This window comes from Ambystoma mexicanum, chromosome 5p, assembly GCF_040938575.1.
Source record: "Ambystoma mexicanum isolate Mex_15411 chromosome 5p, UKY_AmexF1_1, whole genome shotgun sequence".
Classification (NCBI taxonomy): Eukaryota; Metazoa; Chordata; class Amphibia; order Caudata; family Ambystomatidae; genus Ambystoma; species Ambystoma mexicanum.
The window spans coordinates 1,146,788,726-1,146,815,254 of record NC_090930.1 but is presented as its reverse complement, the minus strand read 5'-3'; the positions used below and the strand labels follow the sequence as shown (position 1 = coordinate 1,146,815,254).

Here is a 26,529-nt window from a genome sequence, read left to right as displayed (position 1 = left end):
GACCAAGAAAGAAAGGCCTTCCTCGGTCCTGTGTACGAACTGTCTTACGTCGTTGACGACAACATTTGGTGGAACCGCCTCATCACGGGAGCCCAAACAAGGTGGTTTATAGCAGCTACCAAACTGTTAACCATTGCATTAGAGAAGACGTTGCAGATGGTACAGAAGTAAACCATCGGAAAAGTCTTTCTCTTCGCTTTCTTGGTCCTCCTTGAGAAATTACCAATTACGCAGAAATGTCCTTCTTTCACTTCAAGAACTGAAAAACTTTTTGGGGTAAAAATCTAAACAGATTATATACAAATAATAATAAAAAAAAAAATATATATATATATATATATATAATATTGACCATGCACACCACAAAGTAACTTGTTTTTGGACTCACTTAAAGCATCAACACTTGAAAACCATGGCTCTCTTCTAATCTCAGTCTATGTTGGTGTACTGATCCATATCATCTATCATTGATATGGTATGCGCACCTTCCTCATTGCTTCCACCCTCTCCTGTGTCCATGCTTAAGCACTTGTAAATTCTGAGAGGGCAGTTGTTACTATGACTTCTGTATATGTTCAGGTATAATAACCTTTTCATTCATATTCAATAGGGTGGCCAAGAGGCAGGGATATACAAGAGAGGAAATAATTATCCATACAGGGAAGCACTGTGTGTGCCTCAAACCTACCCTAGTGAGTCGGAGGGGAGTTTGGACTCCATGCTCATTCAGCCCATGCTCAGCCTCTTTACTAAGAATGACTACAGGGGCCTATGTGGTGCCAATTACCCCAGTGTATTGTGACTAAATTATATGGGAAAGCACAACAGGAGTCACTATGCTGGCTGGTGGAAGTGTTCCCAGCCACGTTTAAAGTACAGCAACAAGGGAGAAAGCAGTTTATCCTATAACAAATGTTAGAGCAGTTTGCATGAGAATAGCATGAGAATAGCAAGCTAAATGAACCCTTACACATGGTCACCATCTAAGCAGGACAAAATACATACGAATATGCCTTACAATTGGGGTCTCTAGATTGGGAAATAAGATTTAACATTCTCTATAACATTGCAACTGTTCTACTTTTGTCATTAAACAAAACAAAAACAAAAAATCACACTGCAATTTTCCCAATTTAGACTATGCCTAGTCCACCGAGAAGTTCAGTGTCTCCTATGCTTCCGGTACCTTTCTACACTATGTTCCTCTCTGCCGAGCCAGACCTTCTTTACAAAATTGGCCGTTGCAACAGCGAGACTATCCTGAAAAGACTATACTGGAGAGACTATGCTGGAAGGAGCAACCTGCGTGTAAACTACTGTGGGCATTTCCCAAAGCAGCTGATGGTTGAAATTTCTTTTTAGGGTGCATTTCACCAGAACTGTTGGACTATTCCGGACTCTTATTTATTCACATGTGCAATTCCAAGAAGCTCTTCCAGTCTGTTGGCTGCGAAGGAGTCACCTCAACCAAGTGCTACAGAAAACAAGAGTTTACTTACCTTGCTTCACGTGATGAGATTCTTGAGGAGGCGCAATAACAGGAGAAGACCTTATTCCATTGGGCAGGATTTACCACCGGAATAACGCCCACAACTCATAATGAGGTCCAGAGAGTGTGTGGTTTTCAATATTTCTAAATGCCACCTCTGACATAAAAATATACTACATTTAATATAGGTGCCCCAGTGAGGCGCAGATGCTCACATATGCAACTCTTCTAGTCACGAAGAGAAAGGGGCGGATGGGTGGGAACCATAGTTAGAAATTATAGCCATGGAAACATCAGGCTTGGTGAAAAGAGAAGGATCCTTTCCAAAGACAAGCATTAAGTGAGTCCTCTTTCCGAATCGGTGGAATGCAAACTGTACGGCGAATCCAATGAGAAAAACCTGACCTGAAGATGCAGAAATGGTGAGGCTACTGCGGGCCAATTCTGCCCATTCAGGAGAATGAGGATATTAAGCCTGTGTGCTGGACTATGTCGTAAAGATTCAATGATTCAATTTGAAATACAAAACAAATTCAGCTAAATTCTGCCAGGACTGATTGGTGATTTTCACAAAACTAAAGAAAAATGTATTTTTATTAATTAGCCAGCACAACCACTGTGATATTCAGGTGTTATTTCCAATTGAAAATAACCCAATATTTGTATTGCTGCATGACAATCAACCTTGTCGCACCTCTCAGCCAATCGTACAATAGGGCTTTCATAACATGCTATTGCAAATCCTTTGATTTATCTTGGCCTATGACATTTATCACTGCCCATACGATTCATCACCATCCAGGATATTTATATGTAGAATAAAAGAAACGTACCTGTGTGTACATCTCTTTAAAAGGATTCTTAACTGAAAAGAAATCTAAGTCGATATCTAACACAAATGCATCTCCTTTCTGTAAAACTTGAAGAATGTTCTTAGCAACCTCCATATGCTCATGCTTGCACCCTTTAAGGGAAGCTGATGGGGACGAGTCACTGCTTGTTTCCATTTTGTCGTGCCCCAAGGTGTCATTATTTGCTTTCTCCAAGGCATGGTCTTCCATTTCACAGCTGGGATGCAGGAGTCTTCTGGAAGAAGAGGCGCCTGTAGTTGTGGTGCATGTTCTGGCATCTGGATCTGTGTGATGATCCAACTTCTGTTTCTTGGCAGCAGATTCACCATTTGTTTTGTCCAGTATGTCGAGGTCTTCCGTAGGATTCACTGTAATAACATCCAGGTGTAAAGGCTTCGGGTTCTCAAGCTGGTCCTCTGGGACATAAAGACCATCGCTTAGGAAGTAATTATCTCTACTTGTTACCCTGAGTTTGAAAATAAGACATGCAAAAGTTATTTAGCTTAATTTCAACTTCTTTTGATTTTAAGTGTTCATAATACAATAAAGATACAATAACAATCATCACTTGAAAGAGAGACAACAGTATTCAGGCACCAACACATAAGATTTGCGATTTAACCTGTCGTAGGTATTTTAACAAACATTCGTGACATTTTCTTGTAACCACTTCATCAAGTTATGTACACATCAGACCTATCATGTTGGGCTGCTTTGATATGAACGACAGTTCCCCAATTAGTCCATGGGGCGAGAGATGGGATTCGCTATATTCCTAATGGCATTCTCCTGTTGGTTGCACCACAGGAGCGTTCTTATCCATGCATTGACTGTCGGTACAGTACTCCAATCCATGATTTTGCAAACAACGATTTGGCTATTGGACATGCAAGCCCAACAAATTTCACATCGCTTGTATGCAAATCAGTAACACGGCCACTTAAACATAATTCTGGAGTTTTACAGATATGGAAGATCATTATTTCAGACACTTGTATCCATATGGCTTCCTAGAACTCCAGGATGGCAGGGTACAGCCAAGCCAAGTGTAAGAAATCAGCATTGGCTACCTGGCAACTCAGCATTCACCACTCTCTAGCAGCTGATATTGGGCCCTCTGCTGTGTTGTGCAGTACTACTAAGGTAAACGCGTGAATTCCGTAAGTGTCTACGAGTATCTCATCAATACTATGCAGACATGTTTCAGGGCATATTTCCATTCCGTCTCATTCAGGTCTTTACTAAGCAAGCTTTCCCATCTCCTAATTCGATGGATGTTGCTCGGCATTTAGTGCCAGTTTGTAGAGTGTGGAGAGGACATGTTGCATTCTAAGTACGTCAATATGAAGTTAACAATTTGGCTGTCAGGAGGGGGCGTGGCTACGAGGGCCATGTAGGAGGACGCGATCTGGAGGAGCTCCCGAGATCCTGAAATGATCCTGGCGAAATAGTGCATAACAACGTGCCTATGACTGCTGAAAACACACATGTCGATGTGTGAACGGTCTGACTGCGCTTGGTGAACTTTTGGAAGGCGTGGTAGGAACGGTGGTGGAGTTTTGTGCGAAAAAGAAAAGGAGCGCCGGAGACGGAAGACGAAACAAAATGGGCGATCAACGACCGGAACAAAGGAAGGAGCAGGCCGCACGGTGGTCGGGCGATAGGAGCGACCTGTGTGCGCATTTGTAACTTGTGTGGAACGCAGGTCCTCTGGGTCATGTCTAATAGAACAGTGAGACCGAAGGCGAAGCAGCCCACGTTGGACAACTTCGCCAAGACGTCCCCTGGTCCGGAAAGTTCCAAGAGCAAGGATAAGTCGCCTACGGGTGGCATGCCTGCGACGGGTACTAACCAAGAGGTCCTGGCTGCGATTGTGGACTTGAAGGCGACCTGGGAAGCTAAGCTTGAACTGGCCGTAACTGAGCTGAAAACGGCATTGGACCTTAAGGTCGGTGAGGTGCAGGAGGAGGTGAATTTACTCCGGCAGGACGTCAGGTCCTTGGCGGAGCGCACTGAGACCCTCGAGAAAGAGGTGAGCCCGAACACCGTGGATTGTGCCTCCCACAAGGCCGAATTGCATGCCCTGGTGCAGAGAGTGGGCAACTTGGAGAACAGGGCGGAGGAGGCGGAAGGACGCGCCCGACGGAATAACATTCGCATCGTGGGCCTGCCAGAAGGATCGGAGGGCCACGATCCCACAGAGTTCATCGAATCTATGCTGTTGCAGGAGATACCCAGAGGAGCCTTATCTCAAGGATTCGCGGTGCAACGTGCACATAGAGCTCTAACAAGGAGGCCGCCGCCGGGAAACCCGCCTAGGCCAGTAATTGCCAAAATCCTTAATTACCGGGAGAGGATACTAGAACACTTCCGCAAGGGAGGAACGATTACACGAGGAGCGGCAAACATAACGGCCTACCCGGACTATACCCTGACTGTGCAGCGTAGCCGCATGAACTTTGGGACGGTAAAGCGGAGAATGAGAGAAGCGGGCCATAAATACATGTTGCTGTATCTGGCGAAATTGAAAGTTTTTCATAAACACAAAACTTTAGTTTTTTGAGACTCCAGAGGACGCCATGGGATGGCTCGACGCGCAGGGATGTCCCCAGGAGCCTGACGTTCGGACAGGAAGAGGAGATGGAGGAGATAAGTAGTGCACGAGGAGTGTGCTACAAGATGGCACGGAATAGGTCTCTGGGACTTGATTATAGTCATTTGAGCGGCCTTAGGCAGAGAAGGTCAGACTGTTGCACAATATATTACGAGCACTGTGACTATTGCTGTATTTAGGGGAGCCTTGCAGAGCGGATCTCCTTACCCCACTTAGTAACTTTAGTTAAGTGGCCATTAGGGCGACTTCACTCTACTGAGCTCTGGGAATTGGTTGGTGCTTGCAGGGCTAGATGTGGGGGTGCTGAGTTCCATGGATGGAGCTGGGCAGCAGTTGGGGAGTGTGGTGTTGGGGAAGGGATGGGTAGAGGGTGGGGAGGGAAGTGGGGAGTTTGGTGTGTGTATAGTTATGGCGAGTTCGAGTTTGTACATGAGGCTACAAGAAAAAGCTAGACGGCTGTATCTGTATCGCGTGGGCAGGTGGGATTTGCTGCACGGAAGGGGAGAATACTTATGAGCTATGGGGGATCTTAAGACCGTAACGTGGAATGTCAGGGGACTCAATAGTTACTTAAAGAGGAACAAGGTCAGGATGTATTTCAAAAGACAGAAGATTGATATTGCACTGTTGCAAGAGATGCATCTGACTCCGGAAAAGTTGGAACTGGTGGGGAAGAAGTGGAGAGGTACTGTAGTGGGCTCTCCGTATTCTGCCTACGCTAGGGGAGTGTTGGTCTGGGTGGCACTGCACGTTCCGCTCCAACTTACACAAGAGGTGGTGGATACGGAGGGGAGGATGGTCATATTGAAGGCATGGTGGAGAATAAGGAGGTGTGCATTGTAAATACGTATGCCCCCAATCAAAACACGGCGGCATATTTTAGGCCTCTGTGTACCAACCTGGGTGCGTATGTGGGCGGGGCGGTTATTTGGGGAGGGGATTTTAATTGTGTGCTGAACCCCAGGGTAGACAGATCTGATGATAAGATTGATAGGCCCACCCCAGCGGCCAGGGCATTGCAGACACTGCTCGACGACTTCATGCTGGCAGATGTTTGGAGGCTGAAACATCCTAATGAGGAACAGTATTCGCATTACTCAGCCCCGCAACAACTGCATACAAGACTTGATTATTTTTTTGCCACGCCAGATGTGGTGGTAGGGACCACCCAAATAGAATACAAAGCGAGGGTCCTGTCGGACCACTCGCCTCTGGTCCTGGGATGGCAGTACTGCCGCCCTAGAGCGCGGATACCGACGTGGCGCCTCCGGGCTGAGGCGCTCAAGGATCCGGTCTTCAGAGAGGATATCAGGGACGAGATCACACATTATTTCGAACAGAACGCTGGCAGTGTGGATTCGGCGGGCACGCTCTGGGAAGCCTTTAAGGTGGTATTGCGGGGTGCTGCCATTGCTAAATCAAAGGGCCTGCAGGGTGGGGTCCTAACGGAGTTAGGGGAAGCTGAGGATGAACTGGAACGGGAACTCAATAGGGGAGGGGGGATGCGGAGCCAGTACTTAAACTACAGCAGCGGTGTGCGGAACTTTGGGAAAGGCTCTGCAACCTCAACTATAAGAAGTATGTTGAGAGACAGCATGCAGGTGGGGATAAAACGGGTCGTCTCTTGGTGTGGTTATACAAGAGTGAAACCCCTACGCCCCCGATTAGGACAATAACCAGAGAGGATGGAGAGGTAGCGAACTCCCAAGAAGGAGTCAATGAGGCATTCTTAGATTATTACAGGGCACTATATGAGGACAAAGGGGGGGGCAGCCGAGAGGAGATAAGGGAAACTTTAAGAGATATGGGATTACCTAAGATTAGTGCCGAAGAAAGAGAGGAGCTGGATGCACCGATTACTTTGGAGGAATTGGAAGAGGTGGTGAGGCAGCTGCCCACCAGTAAGACCCCAGGTGCGGACGGACTCCCTAGAGAATTTTATAAAGCATATAGAGAGGAGGTATTCCCCCCACCCCATGCTAGAAATGCTTAAGGAATCGTTTGAGGTGGGCCGGCTGCCAGAATCGCTTAGAGAAGCGATAATAATACTGCTCCCTATGCCCAACAAACCAGGGCATAGCTGCGGCTCCTATAGGCCCTTGTCAATGCTGAACCAGGACGGCAAGATATTGACGGCGGTCCTGGCCAATAGATTGCGGAGAGTTATTAGTAAATTGATACATCCGGACCAAACAGGTTATGTTCCCAACAGAAATATAACCCACAACCATAGGCGACTCCACCGGGTGATTGAATGGGGGAGCAAGAGCGAGGGTGAAATGGCGGTTGTGTCCCTAGATGCAGTCAAAGCTTTCGACTCAGTCAGGTGGTCGGGGTTGCTGGAGGCCCTGAAGAAATACGGGATGGGGCGGGCTATGTTAGGTGGGCGAAGTTGCTGTACATTGAGCCGCTGGCTAGGGTACGTACAGGAGCGGTGATATCCGAGAGGTGGCAACTTAGCAGAGGCACCAGACAAGGGTGCCCCTGGTCCACAATGTTATATATTCTGGCCCTGGAGCCCCTGGCAGTGTACCTTCGACAACAATATGACATGATAAGCATTGAGGTAGGGGGAGAGAAACACCTAATATCCCTGTATGCTGACGATTTGCTATTATATTTGAAATATCCAGAGGAAAATCTTCAATATATTCTGGAGGTAATGGAAAGGTATGCAGAACTGTCTGGCATAGCGGTGAACCCCCAAAAATTGAGCATGTTCCCATTGGGTAGCTACAGAGGAACCCTTCCGGAGCAGTTGCCAGTGTTGCCGATACCATGGGCGGTTGGTTCCTTCCGCTACCTCGGAATAGATGTGTATCACACGGTAGAGGAGGAACATTTGCACAACACCGAGGTGGCTGTGGGAAAATCCGTATAAGAATAAAGTTTTGGGAGAAGTTGCCGTTGGCGATGATGGGACGGGGGGCGATGCTCAAAATGGTGGTCCTAACCAGGCTCTTAAATTCTTTCAGCAATATTTCGTACATGATACCTAAGAAGTTTTTTGCCAAGCTGAATAGTATGTGCAGAGACTTCCTATGCCATGGCACTCGGAATAGGGTGGCGCTATGGAAGTTGCAGAATTTCTATGAAAAGGGGGGTATTAAGCTGCCTAATTTTGAGGCCTATTATGTAGCTGGTCAGTTGTAATATGTGGTCAAATGGCTCTCTGATGAGGTAACTCCCGAATTTAGGCTGTTTGGACAGGGCTGCACTCAGTTTTACCTGAAGGAAATTATTTGGTTGCCTAGGTCAGAAATGAAGGAGCGCCAGGGAATGATGTTGCTTGGGTGGAAGATGTGGCGTAGAGTATGTCAAATGATGGAGGACCCGTACCCGTGTTCCCCGCAGGTGCCGTTGGTTGCTTTGGCAGGGGAAGACAAACAACTAAGGATGATAATCAGGACCTACTGGGAGTCGGTCGGGCTGGTTACATTGGGGGATGTCTGGCAAGGGGGGCCATTAAGGATTTTGAAGGACTAGGGGAAGAGGCGAGCTTGCATAGGGGCCAGTATGTTACGTATCTAAGGCTGGTGCAGAATATTCGTAAAATCTGGCCTGAGACTGTATTGGCGGAGGAACCAGACGCCACTATGGGGACAATATATGACATATCATAAGGGGGGCATGAGATCTCTAGATTGTATGAGATGGTGATGACCCGGGTTGGGAAGGAATTGACGCATTTGAGGTTGGATTGGGAAACAGAGGTGGGAGCACAGATGGAAGATGGGATGTGGGAGCGTGCTATGGGATACCACAAGAAGGTGTCAAGAAATGCCAGATTACAACAAATACAATTGTATATAACGCACAGAGCTTACATGACCCCGATGAGAATATCGAAGTTTGTAAATGCGGGACGACAAGCGTGCCAAAAATGCGATAAGGAAGATGCTGATATGACACATGTTTTGGTCTTGCCCAGTGATTGAGAGTTTCTGCGGAGAAGTGGCACAAAAACTAGCGGACAAAGGGGTCACGCTCACTATAGATACGGCCTGGGCCTGCCTGTTGGGAGGGTTTCCCAGACCACGGAAACTTAAACATGTGGGGAAATTGAAGGATTGTGCTTATGTGCTCGCAAAAGGAAGGATTGCCATGGGATGGAAGCAGTGCCATAAGCCACGTGTGGAGGTATGGTGGCGGGATTTGCAGAAATGGGCGAAGGCTGAAACGGTGGTATGGCAGGAGGCATGTAGCAAGTGTGGGGAAGAAGAAGTGAGTACACTGCTGGCATGGAGAGTATTAATAGCAGGACTGTTTGGAACAATAACGGATTCTGCAGTCTCATAAGGAGGTGATACCCTGCCACACGCAGCAGATACGGAATGAGAAGGACAAACAAGCTCTTGAGGGGGGAGGGATTGGGGGAGCAGTGGTCTTGACTAATTGATGTTCATGTGTTCGTTGCAAAAAGCACTGCCAGTTTGGTTTGTATTGTTTGTTTGTTTTAAAAAAATAATAAAAACCGTTTAAAAAAAAAAACAATTTGGCTGTCAGGTGGAAGCTCTGGGGAGGATTTAATCAAAGTTTTCCTGTAAGCTTCTATGCCATAAGTGTGTGCATGCTTCTCGTCCCCCATTTCTTTCAGGCAGTCATACGTGACGTTTATTTTGTTTAAATTGAAACAATTGTAAAGAATTATATTTAGCATATTTTGAAGCTTCATTACATTTGTTAGGGTCTACTAAAGTGGGGTCAATGAGCAGCTATTTGTATTATCCATATACATTATATACATTATCCATACAGAAAGGTATTCATTTCATCTAGAACAATGACATTGGAATGAAGTAGAGGCTCTTGGGGATTGCTACAAGGACATGCACCATTTCTATTGGGGTTTGGGAGGGGTTCTTGTTTCAGGAATTATCGAAGATGTGCTACCGCATAGACGATCGCTGAACCTGATCTGCATATACTTGGAGGAAAATCATACCAAATACAGATTGACCTTTACATTTCGAATGCCATTCATGTGGGAGGGAAAGCCCAGGAACTTCACTAGACTATAAGGTGCTCCGAGTCTATTGGGCAAGGATCAACCAATTGATGCAAATGCTGGCCTTAGCAACTGACTGTATTATGTTATTGGTCTTTTATACTGCACACATCACCACCGTACTGGTCTTAAGGCAATGAGCCCTGTATGTGTAGAGGTGATTTTGAACCTGACCAGAGTGGCAGCCAGACTGTGGTCTGTGGGGTGAAAAAGAACTGGGTCAAGGAGAGTAGGGAAAAAGGGAAGAGTTGAACAAGTCAGGGAGACAAAATCGTACAGACATAACTCACAACATGCAAGAACAAAAAAACATGGGTTGGGCGGCAGTGATTGTTTAGATGAATGTTCCGTTTTTAGTGTTTTAAACAGAAGACAATTTAATGAAAAGAAGGGACAAGAGCTTCACTTTTTGGCCAGCTGAACCTTCACATAGGCATTTACTAGTGTGCTGGTGATAATTAGGTTAAGTCATGCTGTGGGCAGTGGTGCCCCAGACATGTTTCATAGTGGTAGCGACACTGGAAATCTTGGGGTTGCACACCAAAACAAACACACATAACTGAATGGGCCGGTGGGGGTTCAGCGTTTTTATAAGGGTGGCTGTGGCCCCCATTGGTGGCCCTCCTGATTGTGGATACTATGAAGCGGTCAGGTGGCATAGGGGTGCCTCCCGAGGTGGGGTAGACGACCTACCATGGCTTAGCAAGGGCTTTATGTGAAAATGTTCCCAGAAAAATGCAGTCATGTGAAAATATAGCCAGCAAAAAAGTTGTTTGAAATTTTTTTATCATTCAATAGAATCAATGCAATGTGTGAAAATGTTGCTAGCAATAAGGTTGCCAAAAAGCTTTTTTAAATTCACAAAAGTACAAGGCTGTAAGCCTAACAATGACCAACACCTTTAATAAAACCTCCACAATCATCCTAACTCTGTTCCTTAACCTTCCCCTAACCCCAATTGCTACCCTGAACTCTTACAGGACACTAACCCTTCAGCACGCTAAAGAATTTTATTTGCATGTTACGCAATATAAAATAATTGGAAACTGAGCGGTGGACCTAACTCCAAACCCATCACCAGTTCGCCATAAGTGACATAGTCTAATTCTAACCTTAGCCTTATGTAAGGAAGGCATGGTATCAAACAGTAAAACAGACACTTGTGACCACAGTTCAAGGGTTTTTATTGAACTTCAATTGGGTTTGAAAAATATCTAATCCTAATCCTAAATCTAAAGATGGAAGCAAGCTACGACCATCAAATAATAATAACGCAGTCGTAGTGATGTCTTAGTCAAAATAAAAGGGCTTATGCTAATAAACCTATTGCCAATCCTTACTTCTAAATACAAATGGTGTGGGAAACAATGATATACAAAAGAAAAGTGTTCAAGAAATGATATGTCGGGATAGTTGAGCGGTTAGCTTCCCTTCCCCATGTTTTCAGCACGGGGCAAGGCGACACACTTGAGCTTAGCACACACTCTGGCTTTTCTAGCACGAGGATGCAGTTCAAAATCTTAGTATCAGGACCTTCGGTGTCAAAGTCGCTTTGCCATGCAAAGTCTCATATTTCAGAGGTCCTGATGCGACAAACAAACATTCAAAGCTCTGGTGATTCACTGTTCACCCCAGGTCACCCTCTGCCAGGCTCAGACCTGCTGTAACACAAAACGTTCAATTGGTCTCCCTCCACTAGGCTCAGACCAAATGTATATAATTTTCCAAACTTTCTTTACTGTATCAAAATCAAAGACTTTGAACTTTGCCCAGGATTTTGCTTGACCCGTCGCAGGACCACTGATTCACAATTCTTTGTTCTCTTCTTAATACAACCCTTTAACTTTCACTTCTGCCACTTCTCAGCTGGATACCTTACAGAGATCTTCGATTGAGCACCCACACGGTGCCGGACCACTCTGTGAAAGGTATCGTATCTTGGTTTTCAAAGTTCAAACACTCATCAGTAGTTCAACTTTACTTGTGTCTTATTACACGCGTTTAACTCCTGGCTGAAACTGCACTGGTCACCTGGCTACCCTCTGTTCTCGGGCCTAGGTCGCCTCCCTGCCAGTTGCATACCTGCACTGCCACCTGGCAACACTTGCACTTGGGGACTGCACTACTTATTTATTGTTTTTATTTATTTTACTCTTTATCCTATGTACTGCAATTCCCCTCCCCCTTGCCCCTCGCACTTATCCCCTCCTCCCCCCTCCCATGCACTTGTGCAATCTCAATGTCACCTGGCTTAGTATGATTGTTGTCTCCGTCTTCCCTCTGTTCCGCTCCCTTGCCTCCTTGCACCTAGAAACACTTGTGTATAGGCACGTCATGAATGCCATATAGTTTAGTTTATTTTATATCATAATGTTCATTCCAGCGCTCGCCATACAATGTTGCTGCTTGCAGCCTTGGCTTCAACACAGAACGGTCTTGCATCGGTCTCCCCAACTCACCAGCTGTGTTGATTTCACTGATGCTGCTTTGTTCTTGGAGCAAAGGACGGTACCAAAGAGGCTGCTGCTGCTCCCACCTTGATTAGTGATGCTAGAGGGCCCCGGGTATCTCCAACACACAATACAGGTTTCTTTAGCCCGATTTCCTGGTCTTATGCTTTCTAAACTCAAGGACTCTTGAAAGTAAAGTTTTCTTGTCTGAAAGGTCAAGGGAACTTCCCACCTTGCAATACCCTCCTGTTTTGCCATCTTTCTTCTCTCGTTCAGCTGCCGTCTCGAGACTGCTGTTTCCTTGTGTGCTTTGCCTCGCTCAGAGTGTGCTATTGTACTCCACCTTTTATCTGTGTGGGAAAGCTTAATGGAAGTTAGGTGGGAGTGATGGTCAGTAACTGCCTGACCTCGCCTGACCACTGTATTGGGACACATCCGCTATACTGCTCGGGTGTTAGTCTGTTTTCTCCAAGAGCACGCTGTCCATGTGAAAGTGTTCGTGCAGGAAAGGGGTGGGCGAGGGTAGAGTTCCTAAGTATCATATCCGATAGGATAGGGTAAAGGGGTTACAGGAAAGAGAGGGATACCGCGTCTCACCATCCGGTGTCCCATTCCCCGACGGCCCCTCACAGAGGTGATGCTCCCGCACTGGTCCACCCCCAGGGTCTGGATCCAAAGGCAATGGATGTGCCCTGGCCATCTAAGAGAGAGATCCACGTGGACCAGCGGGCGAGACACCTTCTGGTTTCTCACAGTAGACGACAAGTGAAGATTAAAGTCTACCAAGAGAATAAGAGCAAAAGTGGAAGGTAGTGTAAAAGAAGAATATCAATATCATCACAAAATGAACTAAACTGGGCCGGGTGGATAATAAATGAGCAGAAAGGATATAGGATAAGGCTTGTAGAAAGAGGTATACGAGTAGTAAAATGAGGGAAAGACTGAAAGAGTCAGAATAGAAGAAGCAAGTAGAAAGGAAGAACGATAAAGAATTCCAACACCCCCGCCCTCTCAATAATATTGTTGAGGCGGAGGTCCCGGTAGTACCAAATCCTGCTACCATTCTCTGTAATACCCCTACTGGGTCGACCCCACAGTGATTAATTTGAAGAATGCATTTTTCTCTCTCCCCTTACTCCCTGATTCTCAGTACCTCACAGCATTTACGTATCGTGGTCAGAGATTCGAGCACACAGGGTTGCACCAGGGGTACTTTGAATCTCTGTGCATTTTCAACAGGGTGGTTCAAAAGATATGGAGAATATACATGTGTCCAGTACAGTAATTCAGTATGTGGATGACTTACTAGTTTGTGGCACTTCAGATGAGTCGATGTCGAGAAGACGCAATAACGCTCCTCACCCTGCTTGAGGAGAAGTGGTACAAAGTGGACAAAGAAAAATTGCAATACTGCCAGACAGAGGTAGTATATTTGGGGAAAGTGATATCGCCCGCAGGGAGGAAGGTAATGCCAGAGAGCCACTGCAGTGCAGAATACGCCCCAGTCAGTCACGGTGAAACAAAGGCAGCAGTTTTTGGGACTCTCTTGTAGATCATGGATTGTTATTGGCATTTATTATTTTCTCCTAACAAAATTGTTTACACTAAAACACAATTCTCATTAGTCACCAAATGTTTTCATGACACCCTCCCACCTGAACGCCCCGCCCCCTACAACTGACGTTTCTTGTCACTGGGTACGATATGCACTGATCAAAATTAAGTCGAACAAAATTAGGAGCTGATCATTTGTCCATTCAGAGTCTTTGGGTCAGTTCAATTTTCACTAAGGCCTATTTTACCAAGTTCAAGTGTGTATTGCAATGAGGTGAAAACCCCATCCATTTGTAATCTGTCCCCTGTTGCCCTATACCACCTCCCCACCCCTTAGGCTTGCAGTACCTTCGACCTACATTCTTGTCACCCAAAATCCCCATTCTTCCTGAAATAGTGCCAAACGACCATTCACCAAAGCTATACATTTTTCCATTGTTAGCATATCTTGAAGTTTCTTTTCCTAATCTAATTTTGTCAGGAGATATTCACCTTTCCATCTCTGAGCTAGGGTGATTTGGGCAGCATTTCCTGGGGTCTGGTTAGTCTACATTCCAATCTATCCGTGGTCGGGAGGCCCAAAAGTATCTGAAGGGGGTCCAACTCTAGGGATTCCCCAGTAGTTGCTTTAATCCAGCTTAAAATATCCGTCCAAAACAGTTGAACTCTTGGACACCCCCACCAAATATGGGAAAAAGTAATTATCTGGCCAAACCGGCTAGGACATCTGTGTGAGGAATGGGGGAACATTTTGGAGAATTTGAGGGGTCCCTATATCAACCCTGGAGGAGCTTAAAGTTGTGTTCCATTGTGGCAGTGAACAGGTTCCTGTGGAAGGCTATCTTATATATTCTATCCCATTCATACCCCGATATTTCCCTGGCCGCAAGGTCTTCCCATATCTTTTAGAATTTTTGTCTCCCCTCCAGGTCTATTGTGATTAGCACACTGTAAAGCTTTGAGACCATCCCTTTCCTACTCGTGGCTGAGTTCAGGGTTTTCTCCAAGGACGTGAGGTCCCTCGATAATAAGCCTTTCCATATGGGTTCTGTGATGATCCCCTTAAGTCTTGAGTAGTAAAAAATGTGAATGTTTGTGATAGGCATGTCATTCCGTAAGACTTCTATAGATTTAAAACTCCATCGATGAAAGAGTTGACCGCCCGCTCAAGCCCACGTCTGACCATTGTTGGGAATCTTTAAAATTCTGCTTGTCAAGGCGTATTTGTGGAGCCCAGACAGAGGACACTGGCTAGGGCCAGGTAGACCGAGCCGCTGTTGCTTTACACGTCAAGTTGCCCACGGAACTTCTAGGGTTAGGTGGATCGAGGTTGGGTGGGATATCTCTGTGTGATGCCCACAGATAAAGTTTCACTTTCCGAGGATGACCCTCCAAATCCTCCAAAAACAACCAGTAAGTTCCCTGGTCCTCCCTCATGTGTTCCAACATAACCCTTAGCTTTGACGCTCGGTAGTATTCCTGAAAGTCGGGGAGACCAAAACCCCCTTGATCCCTGGGGAGGGTCAGTGTTGATTTTTTTTATCCTCGCTATTTTATTTCACCATATGAACCTGGATAATGCCCCGTTAAGATCCCTGAAGAAGTCTTCTGGGATGACCACTGGAGGTGAGACAAACATGTAGAGAAGACAAGGCAGGACATTCATTTTCACAGAGGTCATTCGACCATACCACAACAGAACTAGTGGTTCCCACCTTTTCAGGTCAGCCTTTATTATAGCCAAGGTGAAAGGAAGGTTGGGCGCGAATAAATGTGACAGATCCCTAGTTAGATTAAGTCGCAAGTATCTAATACTTTGTCTTTTAATTTTCATTCTACATAACCTCGCTCCTGTTCTAAAGCTGGGCAGCACTTACCCGTCGGCGTCACCCTGGATTTGTCTGCATTCATCTTAAACCCTGAAAATACTCCAAATACTTCAAATTGTGAGATCTGGGACCCAAGTTCTGGAAGGGAGGTGCGTATATCAGACAGGTAAACTAAAATATTGTCTGCATAAACTGATAATTTGAATTCAGTTCCCCCTCGAGTTATCCCTTTAATCTTTGAGTTGGCCCCAGTGGAAACGGGCATGGACTCCATTGCCAAGGCGTATAACAGTGAGGAAGGGGGCAGCCTTGTCGAGTGGCTTAGGTTAATCGGAACGGGTCAGACAACATCCAATTAACCTGTACGGGAGATAAGGGGGCATCCTATAAGGCAGAAACCCAGCTTCTAAAGTTCACTCCCAATCCCATTTTCTTTAACACTTCCATCATTTACAGCCACTCCACTCTGTCAAAGGCTTTCTCAGAGTTGATAGTAACAAGGCCCAGTTCACCACTGTCCTGTCCCATGCACTGCATTAAATCTATAGTTTTCCCAATATTATCCATACCTTGCCTGCCCTTAATGAAGCCGACTTGGCCACCATGAATTAAGGATGGGAGCACACTTTCCAGTCCGTTTCTCAGGAGTTTTGCTAAGATTTTGATATCTACGTTTAATAGGGATGTAGGCCTATATGAAGAAAATAGGGCAGGATTTCTACCTTCCGTGGGTGATTACTACTATGATTGCTCCCATTATTGTTTCCGGAAGGGATCCACCTGCCAGGACTGCATTAAACCCTCTAGTAAGGTAAGCCAGGAGAGATCTGTATCGTTTATAAAACCTCACAGAGATCGTTCTCAGCACCTCATCCTCTTCTACTAGGTCTTCTAAAGTCGCTGCTAACTTACCTGCGAGTCTAGGAATGGGTAGATTTGCTAGGAAGTCCTTTATGTTTGAGGCTTCGCCTCAGTATTCCGAGGTGTATAGGGTTTCATAAAAAGCTCTAAACTGTTTGCGGATTCCCTCAGCATCATATACCCTCGGTCTCAAAATTAGCTACCATTCTACTCTTCCGTTCCTCACGCAATTTCCAGGCCAAAACTTTGTCCGCATTATCCCCTTTTGCATAGTATTTCCTGCGACACTGTTCGAATTTGTGCTATCTTCTCCCCAAGTTCCTTTTCTCGTCCAGTACATTCCCCCCTCTTACCGGAGCCCGTCTTTATCAAAAACCCTGTATGGCTGCCTTGAAACCTTCCCAAAGGGATTGCAGGCCCACCTCCCAGTTATCATTATGTTTAAAGTACTATTTGGCCTTTACAAGCAGGGCTTGAGCTACTTCATTATCTTTGAGGAGGAAGTCATTGTACATCCACCACCCCTTGGGCCTCCCTGCCGCCCAATCTCCCACCATGACTTTCTCTAAATCATTGTCTGACCACATAACTGATTCAACTTGTGAGCTTGAAGATTGGCCCTCAAGTGCGACGTCAATCAATATCAAGTAAATTCTTGAATATGAATTGTGAACCGGAGAGTAAAACGTAAAGGGTCTAGTTCCCCCCCCTGTTTACTTCAGGGCGTCGGACAACCCAAGCTCCTCATTAATTCTCTGAAATCTCTCAGAGGTTTTCCCACATAGTCGAGTTTCCTCCCCCATCCCTGAATTAGGGCGATCTTTAACGGGTTCGAGGACCATATTAAAATCACCCCCCACCACCAGGGATCCCTCCACAAAGAACTTCAACTTGTCCCCAAGTTCCGCCCAAAACTGTATCTGCCCCACATTCGGGCAATATACTGAACCCAACATCAGATGGCAGCCCGCAAGTGTGCCCTTAAAAAATACATATCTCCCTTCGACGTCAATCATCTGTGCCCTCACGTCAAAGATAAGACGGCTGGAAAAGATGATCTCCATCCCTCTTTTTTTTTGTTGTGGTCGAGGCCCTATAGATCGTTCCCACAATGTTTGCCTTCATTGATGGTTCCTCATCCAGTTTCCAATGAGTTTCCTCAACCATCATCACATCCAAATGAGATATTTGGATTTGCCCCAGCATGAGAGATCTCATAGTCAGGGAGTTGGCCCCCCTTACAACGAGGGAGCCAATAGTTAAGTCAATCCCCATATAATCTCTTACGCTTGTGCCGATCCATTGAATGATAGGCCCTGTAAGGAACTCATGGTGGCAACAATAAAGCCAGACACAAGTGATCACAGTTCAAGGATGTTTATTAAACTGCAAAGGTAGGTTGGAAAATAGCCTAATATAAACCTAAATCTAAGATGGGAGCAAGCTTCGAACATCAAATAATAATAAGGCAGTCCTAGTCCTAGTGGGGTCTTGTCAAATAAAAGGGTCTATACTAAGAAAAACATATTGCCAATCTTTACGCTATATACAAAAACAAGTGTGGGATAATGTTCTTAAGAAGGACGGAAATGTTCATAAATCATAAGTCAGGATGCGGTACTTGGGATCTCCCTTCCCCATGTTTTCAGCACAGGACAAGGTGGCACTTTGGAGCACAGCACACACTCAAGCTTTCCTAGCATGAGCTAACAGTTCCGCTTTCAGTAATCAGAGCTTTCGGTGGTTAAGTCTCTTTTTGACCAAAAGGCCCTCATTACAACCCAGGCGTTAAGGGGTTAACGGCGCCGTAAAAGGTGGCGGCGCAGTTAAACCCTTAACGCCTGATTACGAGGTCCCTTTGCGGGTGGCACTTAACGCCTGCGTTTAGCAGGCGTTAAAAAAACCAACCCGCAAAGGGACCTAGGAGCTAATTACGGCACCGTAATTTACGGTGCCATAATTAGCGCCTTCCCCAGTCCCATTGAGCCCTATGGGGCAAAAATGGGAATGGGGAAGGGCCATGGCGGCATGGGGAATTACCGCCCCGCCAACCTCGGAATGGGGCGGTAATTCCCCATGCCGCCATGGCCCTTCCCCATTCCCATTCCCATGGCGGAATGGGGCATTCCGCCATGACAGAGTCAGTAAGTTACCGGCATGCACCATGGTCCAACGCCTGGGTCGTAATGAGGGCCAAAAAGTCTCTTGCCGCTATGGGACTGATGGGTAATTTTTTGTTTTTTTTAAATGCATTCGAAACTTTTTTTTTCCGATGCTTTTGTGTTGAAACTTTTGTATGTAGAAACTTTTACTGTCAAAAAAATCACTATAAACCAGCCTGATGGATTCAAATAAACAACAAGAGTTCCTTTTCACATATAGGCCCTCATTACAAGTCAGGCGTTAAGGGTTTGATGGCGCCATCGGCGCCGTTAAACCCTTAACGCCTGATTCACACTTTAACGCCTGCTTTTTGCAGGCGTTAAAGTCCAAGGCGCTAAGCGACCTTGGTGCTAATTACGGCACCGTAATTTACGGTGCCATAATTAGCGCCTTCCCCATCCCCATTATGCCCTATGGGGCAATAATGGGAATGGGGAAGGGCAAATGGTGAATGGGGAATTACCGCCCCACTCACCTTGGAATGGGGCGGTAATTCCGCCATCCACCATGGCGGAATCCGGCATGGACCATGGTGCTAATAGCACCATGGTCCACTGCCTGACTTGTAATGAGGGCCATAGACTGGGTGATGCTTTTCACCCCTGCACCCCCCTCGTCCGGGCGCAGATCCCTAGAAAATTCCTTAATGATACCAAGACCTCTGTATGTTGTGTTCTCTAGCTTTCGAGGACCCGTCAGGTCCAAATTATCAAAACAAAAAGTTATTCTCTTTATTTGGGTGATAGTTATTCACCCCTGGGTTTCCCCTCTTCCAGGCTACGACCGCGCTCGAATATCAGCTTCTCTTTGTCGGGTTCAATCTACCATGTTGTGCATTGAAAGGCTTTCTCTCTTGTATTTTACTTTGTTCCATTCCATTCCATTCACGGGTCGGTGGGTGTTGGCTTCTCACCCTTGCATCCCCTTCTTCCGGGCTCAGATCTGACTTGACTGTCCGCCTCTCTCAATCGGGTTCACTATGCCTTTCAATGCAATTTATTTGGTGACTTTCACAAATCTTAATGTCCTTTTGTACAGTTCACTGTGGACATCCCTCGGCTGAGTTCACTCTTGTCAAGACACTGTATTTCAGGACTTTAGACTTCATCGCCTTTTTATTGGCATCCCTAATTCGGGTTTACTCTTGCCAATCTTGTCAATCGCGCCTTTTCCATTCAAATCTTAATATGTGGGATTCACTTCCCTTAGCTTCACAATCATCTGCGGTCAAAGATCCAGTCCAGTCGTGCTGTGCAGTGTAGACCAGAAGGCCTTGCTGTCCAGTCCTGCCGTGCGGTGTCCAGAGCGCCTTGCTGATCGCTGAACCAGTCCAGTCCGGTGTGCCCAGAAGTCTGTCCCGAAAGTATCCCTGACCAGAACCAGAATCTCTGACGGTTCCATTAAAAAAATTGGTAGTGAGTATCCAATATATAGGATTGTCACTAGCCTATGTACTGTCCATAGTCATCCCTATCCAAATCAAATCTCTCTTATACCCAGAACTGTATTGTTAGAAATCCTTTTTGTCTTGCCTGAACTCTCTTTCTCGCTCTCTTATCCTATAGTCCTTCTGAAATAATATTGTTAAAATCATCTTTGCGCTGATATATTGCATCTAAAGAAGGCAAGCGTCTCGGCTGGCAGTTGCCTTGATCTAGTGGTTGAGCATCCGTGTAGTTTGTTTCTTCATAGTCCACCCGTAGTGTAAAGAAATCTTGTTTGTATTTTAAAAGTGCATCCTTGTTTTACAATTTTGCCTCTTTCTGGAAAAAAACCGACCTCCACGAAAACGTCCATAACTTCTTCATACTTTATGCTAGAAGCGAGATTTAAGTGTCTACTTGTAGCTAACGTCCTAAGCTTTCTAGAAAACCCAAAACCGCTTACCGTGCATGGAAACTTTTCATTTGGCCAAAATCTATAACGTGTAAAATAGCTTTTCATTGCACCCAACCACAGAATTAAGTTTTCAGCTTGCTTATTACTCTCAAATCATTGCTAGTGTGTGTCTGAAACCAGAGAAAGCGGCTCCCATTAGAATTTCAACCATTTCAGTGAATGAAACCATTTTTTGTGTTTTACCCCATTCATTCAAAGCCAACAAACCATTGTGACAAGTTTGCCAATCATTCCTGTTTCTCTCTTGTGTTTGCTGGGGGGAAATTGGGATTGTTCTATTGTATTGACTTCTGCATTCCTGAAACCTGTGCTCTCTCCTTCTATTTCTTCATATTGCATATTGGGGGAATTGCAGGGTGTGCATGGGGAAATAGTTACCACACTGCCATTTGATTGAACATACCCAAAAGTATTATTTCTGAGCTGCTTGTTTTTTCCCATCATTACTCCTTGTGATTAAAGAGATTGTTTAGTGTGACATAACCCCATTGGTGAATATTGTATGCCCATTAAAAATAGTGTGATATGTATATGGTGAAATACATAAATAAATATTTTAACTTTGCAAACCAGCCTGATTCCTGGTTCAGTGTGACCGGGGGGGATTCAAAGAGAGGGGCGTGATATAAGTGTTACATCGTTCAGAATAAAAGAACTTATAGACACAAATAAATAAGGGTTTCCACGCTAGGCATTGACTTAGGTGAAGTGCCGGATTGAAATCACATTATATATATATATATATATATATATATATATATATATATATATATATATCTCCCCCCCCATTGGGGTAGAGGTACCAGGATATGCAGATGAGGGCAGCCCTTCCCTTATGGAGTACCTTCGGATCTTAACCAAAAGTGTCCAAATTATATCTTCACAGGTTGCATCTCCTAACCAACAGCCTACAGGAGGCAGCAGCAAAGAATCCAACGATCTGCACAAGCAACAACTACACCCCGGCACAAATGGGAGCTGCAACGCACGCATCGCTGATCTGACTGGAGATACAGCTGCGCTTCTCGTTCTATTCTGAACTTGTGGACAGTATGTCTACAGACAATTGCCTCCAGCCTGGCAAGGTGTGTCCAGTTTCACCACGTTACATGTGCCTGTCCTTGTTATTTCTGAGGAACATTTAATCTTTGTCCGCCCGATGCTCAAAGCCACATCTGTGCCCCCTTTGTCGCATGTGTCCCTTGTATTATCATACATGGAAACCCAATGACATTGAAAAGAGGAACCACTGTTACGGAGCAAGCCAATGTTTGTCTTTTTCCTTGCTATCTTTTGTCCCCGTCAAATGCTCTCATGATGCTGTTCTGACCAGGTACCGAAAGCAACTACCATGATGACTGTTAATCTGTCCAAAGCTAGAACCACTACCATTGAATATCACATGGGTACTCAGACTGAAGCTGTCTTATGTCCTCCACAAAGTTGGGATGATTGTGTGGAGCAGTGGGTAGACTGCTGAAATGGTGGAGGGACGACTTGGGTATGTTCAGCAGAGGAGCATGCCCACATTGGGACCAATGTCAAAGATGATTGTAGGGTTGTTCCCCAGAGAAGATGGATTTAAAGAACTTGGTTTATTAGTTGAAATATTACCTAAAGGGGCAAATGTTGGGGTGGTCAGGAAAGGTCCCAATGAGAAGAACAAGTTAACATTCTTTCGACTGGATGTTCCTCACACGTATTCCTCATCTTATGATATCTCCATAACTAGTTTTAGCTGTTCTGTAAAAAAAAAAAAAAATAAATTCAGCCGGAGGCACTGCGAGTCGATGACCGTCGACTGTGTCCCTCGAGGGCCTCTGTCTCGTTGTTGACGTCATCGATGGTATATAGCGCGCGCCGCGGGCGTTGGCTTCAGTTCCGTTTTTACGTGTATTGGTTTATCCTACGCCTGACAGCTACTCACCCTGAAAGAGCGTAAGCTGCAATGACATGGAAATTCTACTGCGGGGTAGGCTGGGAGTGGCGATGAGGAATACGTGGAAGGAACATCCAGTCGAAAGAACATTACCATGAGTAAGGAACTTGTTCTTCAAATCGATTGTGTCCTCCCACGTAATCATCTTATGATAGACTTCCAAAGCAGTATTATATTCCTTTGGAGGGGGGAGTCAGAATTTACAATTTAAAATTAGAATTTAGAAGTAACTTATTTACTTATTGGCTTGTGTGTTCAGAATGTAGAATGATTTTTTGATTTAAATGAAACTCAGACACAACTTTTGGTAAAAATGTAGGTTTACCCTTAAGGACCACTCTCTTATCCTTAAAGAAGAATGTGTAAGCAGGCTTGGAGTTCACTCACCCTACAGGCTGATGTAAGAGCCAATAAAAGGATGGTCTTTAAGGTTAACATTCTTAAAGAACAGGAGTGTACAGGCTCGAATGGAGCACACACTAGGAATTTGGGACTTGAAAAGGGACCGGAGGAAAAACATTTGTCAATCCTTTCAAAAACTGTATAAGCAGTGGAATCTTAAAAAGAAAATACCTTTTCAGAGGAGCACTTAAAATAGATGGTGCTGCCAGATACCTTTTAATTGTACCAACCGGGAGCCCCAGATTGGCCAGGTGCAACAAGAATGATAACGCCATAGGTGTACTGCATTTAAAAGGATCCCCATTTTTTATCCCTGCACCAGCTGAATAATTTGTTCCAATGGCAGCTGTTTAAGAATTTTGTTGCTGGCCTTCTGGTCAAAAGCAAAATCTCCATTACGTCATCTGGGAGGTCCAAATCCTTATATATCAACCTCTCAAACCATCCGTGCAGGTTCAGAGTCTTGACCGCTGGATGGAGAACCCAACCCTCCTCTCGTGAGAGAATGTCCTCTCTTTGTGGAAGACGTAGTGGAGGGCAGATGGACATGTCCACAAGGCCTGGGTACCACGTCCTCGTGGCCTACTCCGGAGCAATTTGGATCATGGATTTCCTGAACTTTTTCAACTTCATGTGAGGAATGAAGGAGACAAGAGGACACGCGTACAGGAGCGGAAACTCCGAGTCCACTATGAATGCATCTCGTAGAGCTCCTCTTGGGGGAAATTCCAGAGCAGCACAGTTCGCACTTCCGGTTGATACTGGTCGCAAACAGATTCACTTGAGAGGTTCCCCAAAGGGTGAAGATCTCTTGAAGGACTTCCTGAGCTAGTTCCCACTTGTGGGAGACTGTGTTCTGACTGCTCTCCGGCTAGGTGAACTGCTGATGAAGAGATTCCTTCTTGAATTGCCCAGAACCAGAGCTGCATTGCTTCTCTGCTCAGTGGTAGTGACCCTAAGCCTCCTCTCTTGTTGAGGTAGTACATGGCCACTGTGTTGTCAGTTATTATCGGGGCATTTTTTCCCTCTACAGAGGGCAGAAAGGCCTTCAGCGCTAGTCTGATTGCCCTCATCTCCAAAAGGTTGATGTGTAGTTTGAACTCTGATGGTGAACAATGACCTCTGATTGTCAGATAGTTGGCGTGGGATCCCCACCCCATGAGTGAGGCGCCCGTCACTGCTGTTGTCTCCGGCCATGGTTGGCAAAAAGGTACTCCTTTCAAAATGTTGTCCTCGCAGGCCCATCAAACAAGGTCCTGTGCGACTCTACTTTTAAAACATGTATGCATGGACATACATACACGGAGGTCTCAAGGGACAGCTGTATGGGACAGTTTGGGGTACATAATGAAAATGTACAAATCCGTTTGCGGTTTGCTTTTTATAGTTTGACCAGACCGTACAGCCAGGGCTTTGCAAGGTGAACGATGTGTGACTGAGAAAACTGGTTTTGCAGAGCTTGGAGGCCAAGTGAAAGGCAATGAGTAGCCGCAACATTATCAGATGGTCATCCACAGGTAGGCCCAGGGTTTTTATGAATTGGCAGTATGGTGGAAAGGAGATGCAATCTTTTTAAGTGCATGGGAACTTGTTACTTATTGTTCAGGCGAATCCGGCCATCTATTTGCAACTGAGTAATAAACCTGGGGTGAGCGAGACATGGGGACAGAGTTGACTGATACTTTATGGGTTTCAATTATTTTCTCATGATGTGAACGGAGGCCATGTGTGTTGAATTGGTAGTCGTTTAGGTTAGTGTGTTCCAAGGATGCCTGCAAGTCGGGGTGGGTGAGACTGTTTTCGCCCGTTCAAAGGGAACCTGTTAATTCTTCCCCTCCCCATATTGTTTGAAGTATCCTTGCAAACCATGATATGATATGATATGATAGTTTATTTATATAGCGCCTATACACAATGTGTTTCAAAGCGCTTCAAGGCAAGGGAGGAAACAAGCGAAAATACAATGACCTTCCTACAGGCCATGAACAGTAAGGATGTGAAATTAACTATCGTTCTCGACCTGACGACATTTCCGATAGTGCTAGAGCTAAAACATAGATAAGGAAGGGAGGGGGAGAGTGGGAAGGAAATGGAAACAGACAGGCGACTACCGTACTAGGCCTGACGACATTTCTGGAAAAGCCAGAGAAAACAAAAGGTGAGGGAGAGGGGTGCAGAAAGGGAGGGGAGGAACAAAACAAGCGAGTATCGTACTAGGCCTGACAACGTTTCAGATAGTGCTGGAGGGAGGGGGGGGGGGACACTAAGGGATGGGGGAATGACAGACGAGGTTGCTATCATACTAGGTCCAGGGACAATTCTGATAGAGTAAGTGCATAGAAGAAAGTAAGGGAAGGGGAGGGGAGGAGAGGAGAGAACAGAGAGTAAGCAGTCAAAAAGAGTGGAGAAGCAAGAGGGGAGAGCGAATACAATTGCAGAAGTCAGTAGTAACACATAATGTTGCAAGCCAGGATACAAGATGAAGATAGGAACAGCATGCTGTTCCCATCTTCATCTTCAACCATGTGCAATCATGTCTGGGGTTAGAAGGTCCCAGGCAAGCTGGAACTTGTAATGAATTATGTTTATGTTTAAATGTGTAAATATGTGATGATGTCACAACCTACCACAATAGACTCCAGGAAAGGGGTGTGCTACAAATACGAGCTGATGATGGTCTATAAAAATGAATGTGACCGATGAGAACGTGGGAATTTGAGAAAATTTGATTTCCTCTGTATAGGTTTGACCTATCATGTATAGGGGGATGATTTGTAATAAAATATGTGGGAGAGTTTTAACTGTTACAAAAAGTATATAATGTGAAGTGTTTGTGTGCTTCAGGGAGGCTCGGGCTAGTGTGACTCTACAGTGTCATATAGCTCCTCCTGGCTGATTGTACAATAAACTTGCTTTACGTGCAAACGTGCACTAACTTCTCAAGTGGTGGGCCTGCTTTGGGTTAAGGTGATTAGAGGCCCACCCGCAAAACACTACACAAAAAAACATTGTTGGGAACTAAACACAATCCTTGCGCTAAATGTTGGGGTTCGGTAGAGTAGGGTGTCGCAGAAGAACCCAAGTTAGGAACGCTACCCTGACACCCCTCTATTCAAAAACACAAAAAGGACAGCTCAGCGCCTTCCTTAGATTCATTTAATACAGGCTTTCTTGTATTTGAATTGTGAATCTGTTAATTTAAATATGCACAAGAGATATAACGAGTTGTCATGAATAATTTTTCCTAAAACACAAATGTGGCCAGAAGGCCATTGTCAACTATGAGCCTACACGTGTTTCGAGCTTTGCTCTTCCGCGAGGCTCAAACATTGCTCCATGCTGGGTTAGCAATCATTTTCATTCCAAAGAATATATTTACAATTAAATAACCATGTGATTTATTATCAACGTGCAAGTTTCATTTGTGCATCTTTTGTCAGATAAATCAAAAGATCCATCCAAAAGAACAC

General features: G+C 45.3%; 1 protein-coding gene across 1 annotated transcript in view; it reads right to left on the bottom strand.

The window, feature by feature from the left end:
- C5PH5orf22 (chromosome 5p C5orf22 homolog) overlaps window positions 1–26,529 on the bottom strand; it is a 746,374-nt gene that overhangs the window by 291,506 nt on the left and 428,339 nt on the right. The window contains exon 5 of the mRNA XM_069613612.1: window positions 2,323–2,806. Within this exon, the coding sequence (XP_069469713.1) occupies window positions 2,323–2,806 (484 nt within the window). The remainder of the gene's footprint in view (window positions 1–2,322; window positions 2,807–26,529) is intronic.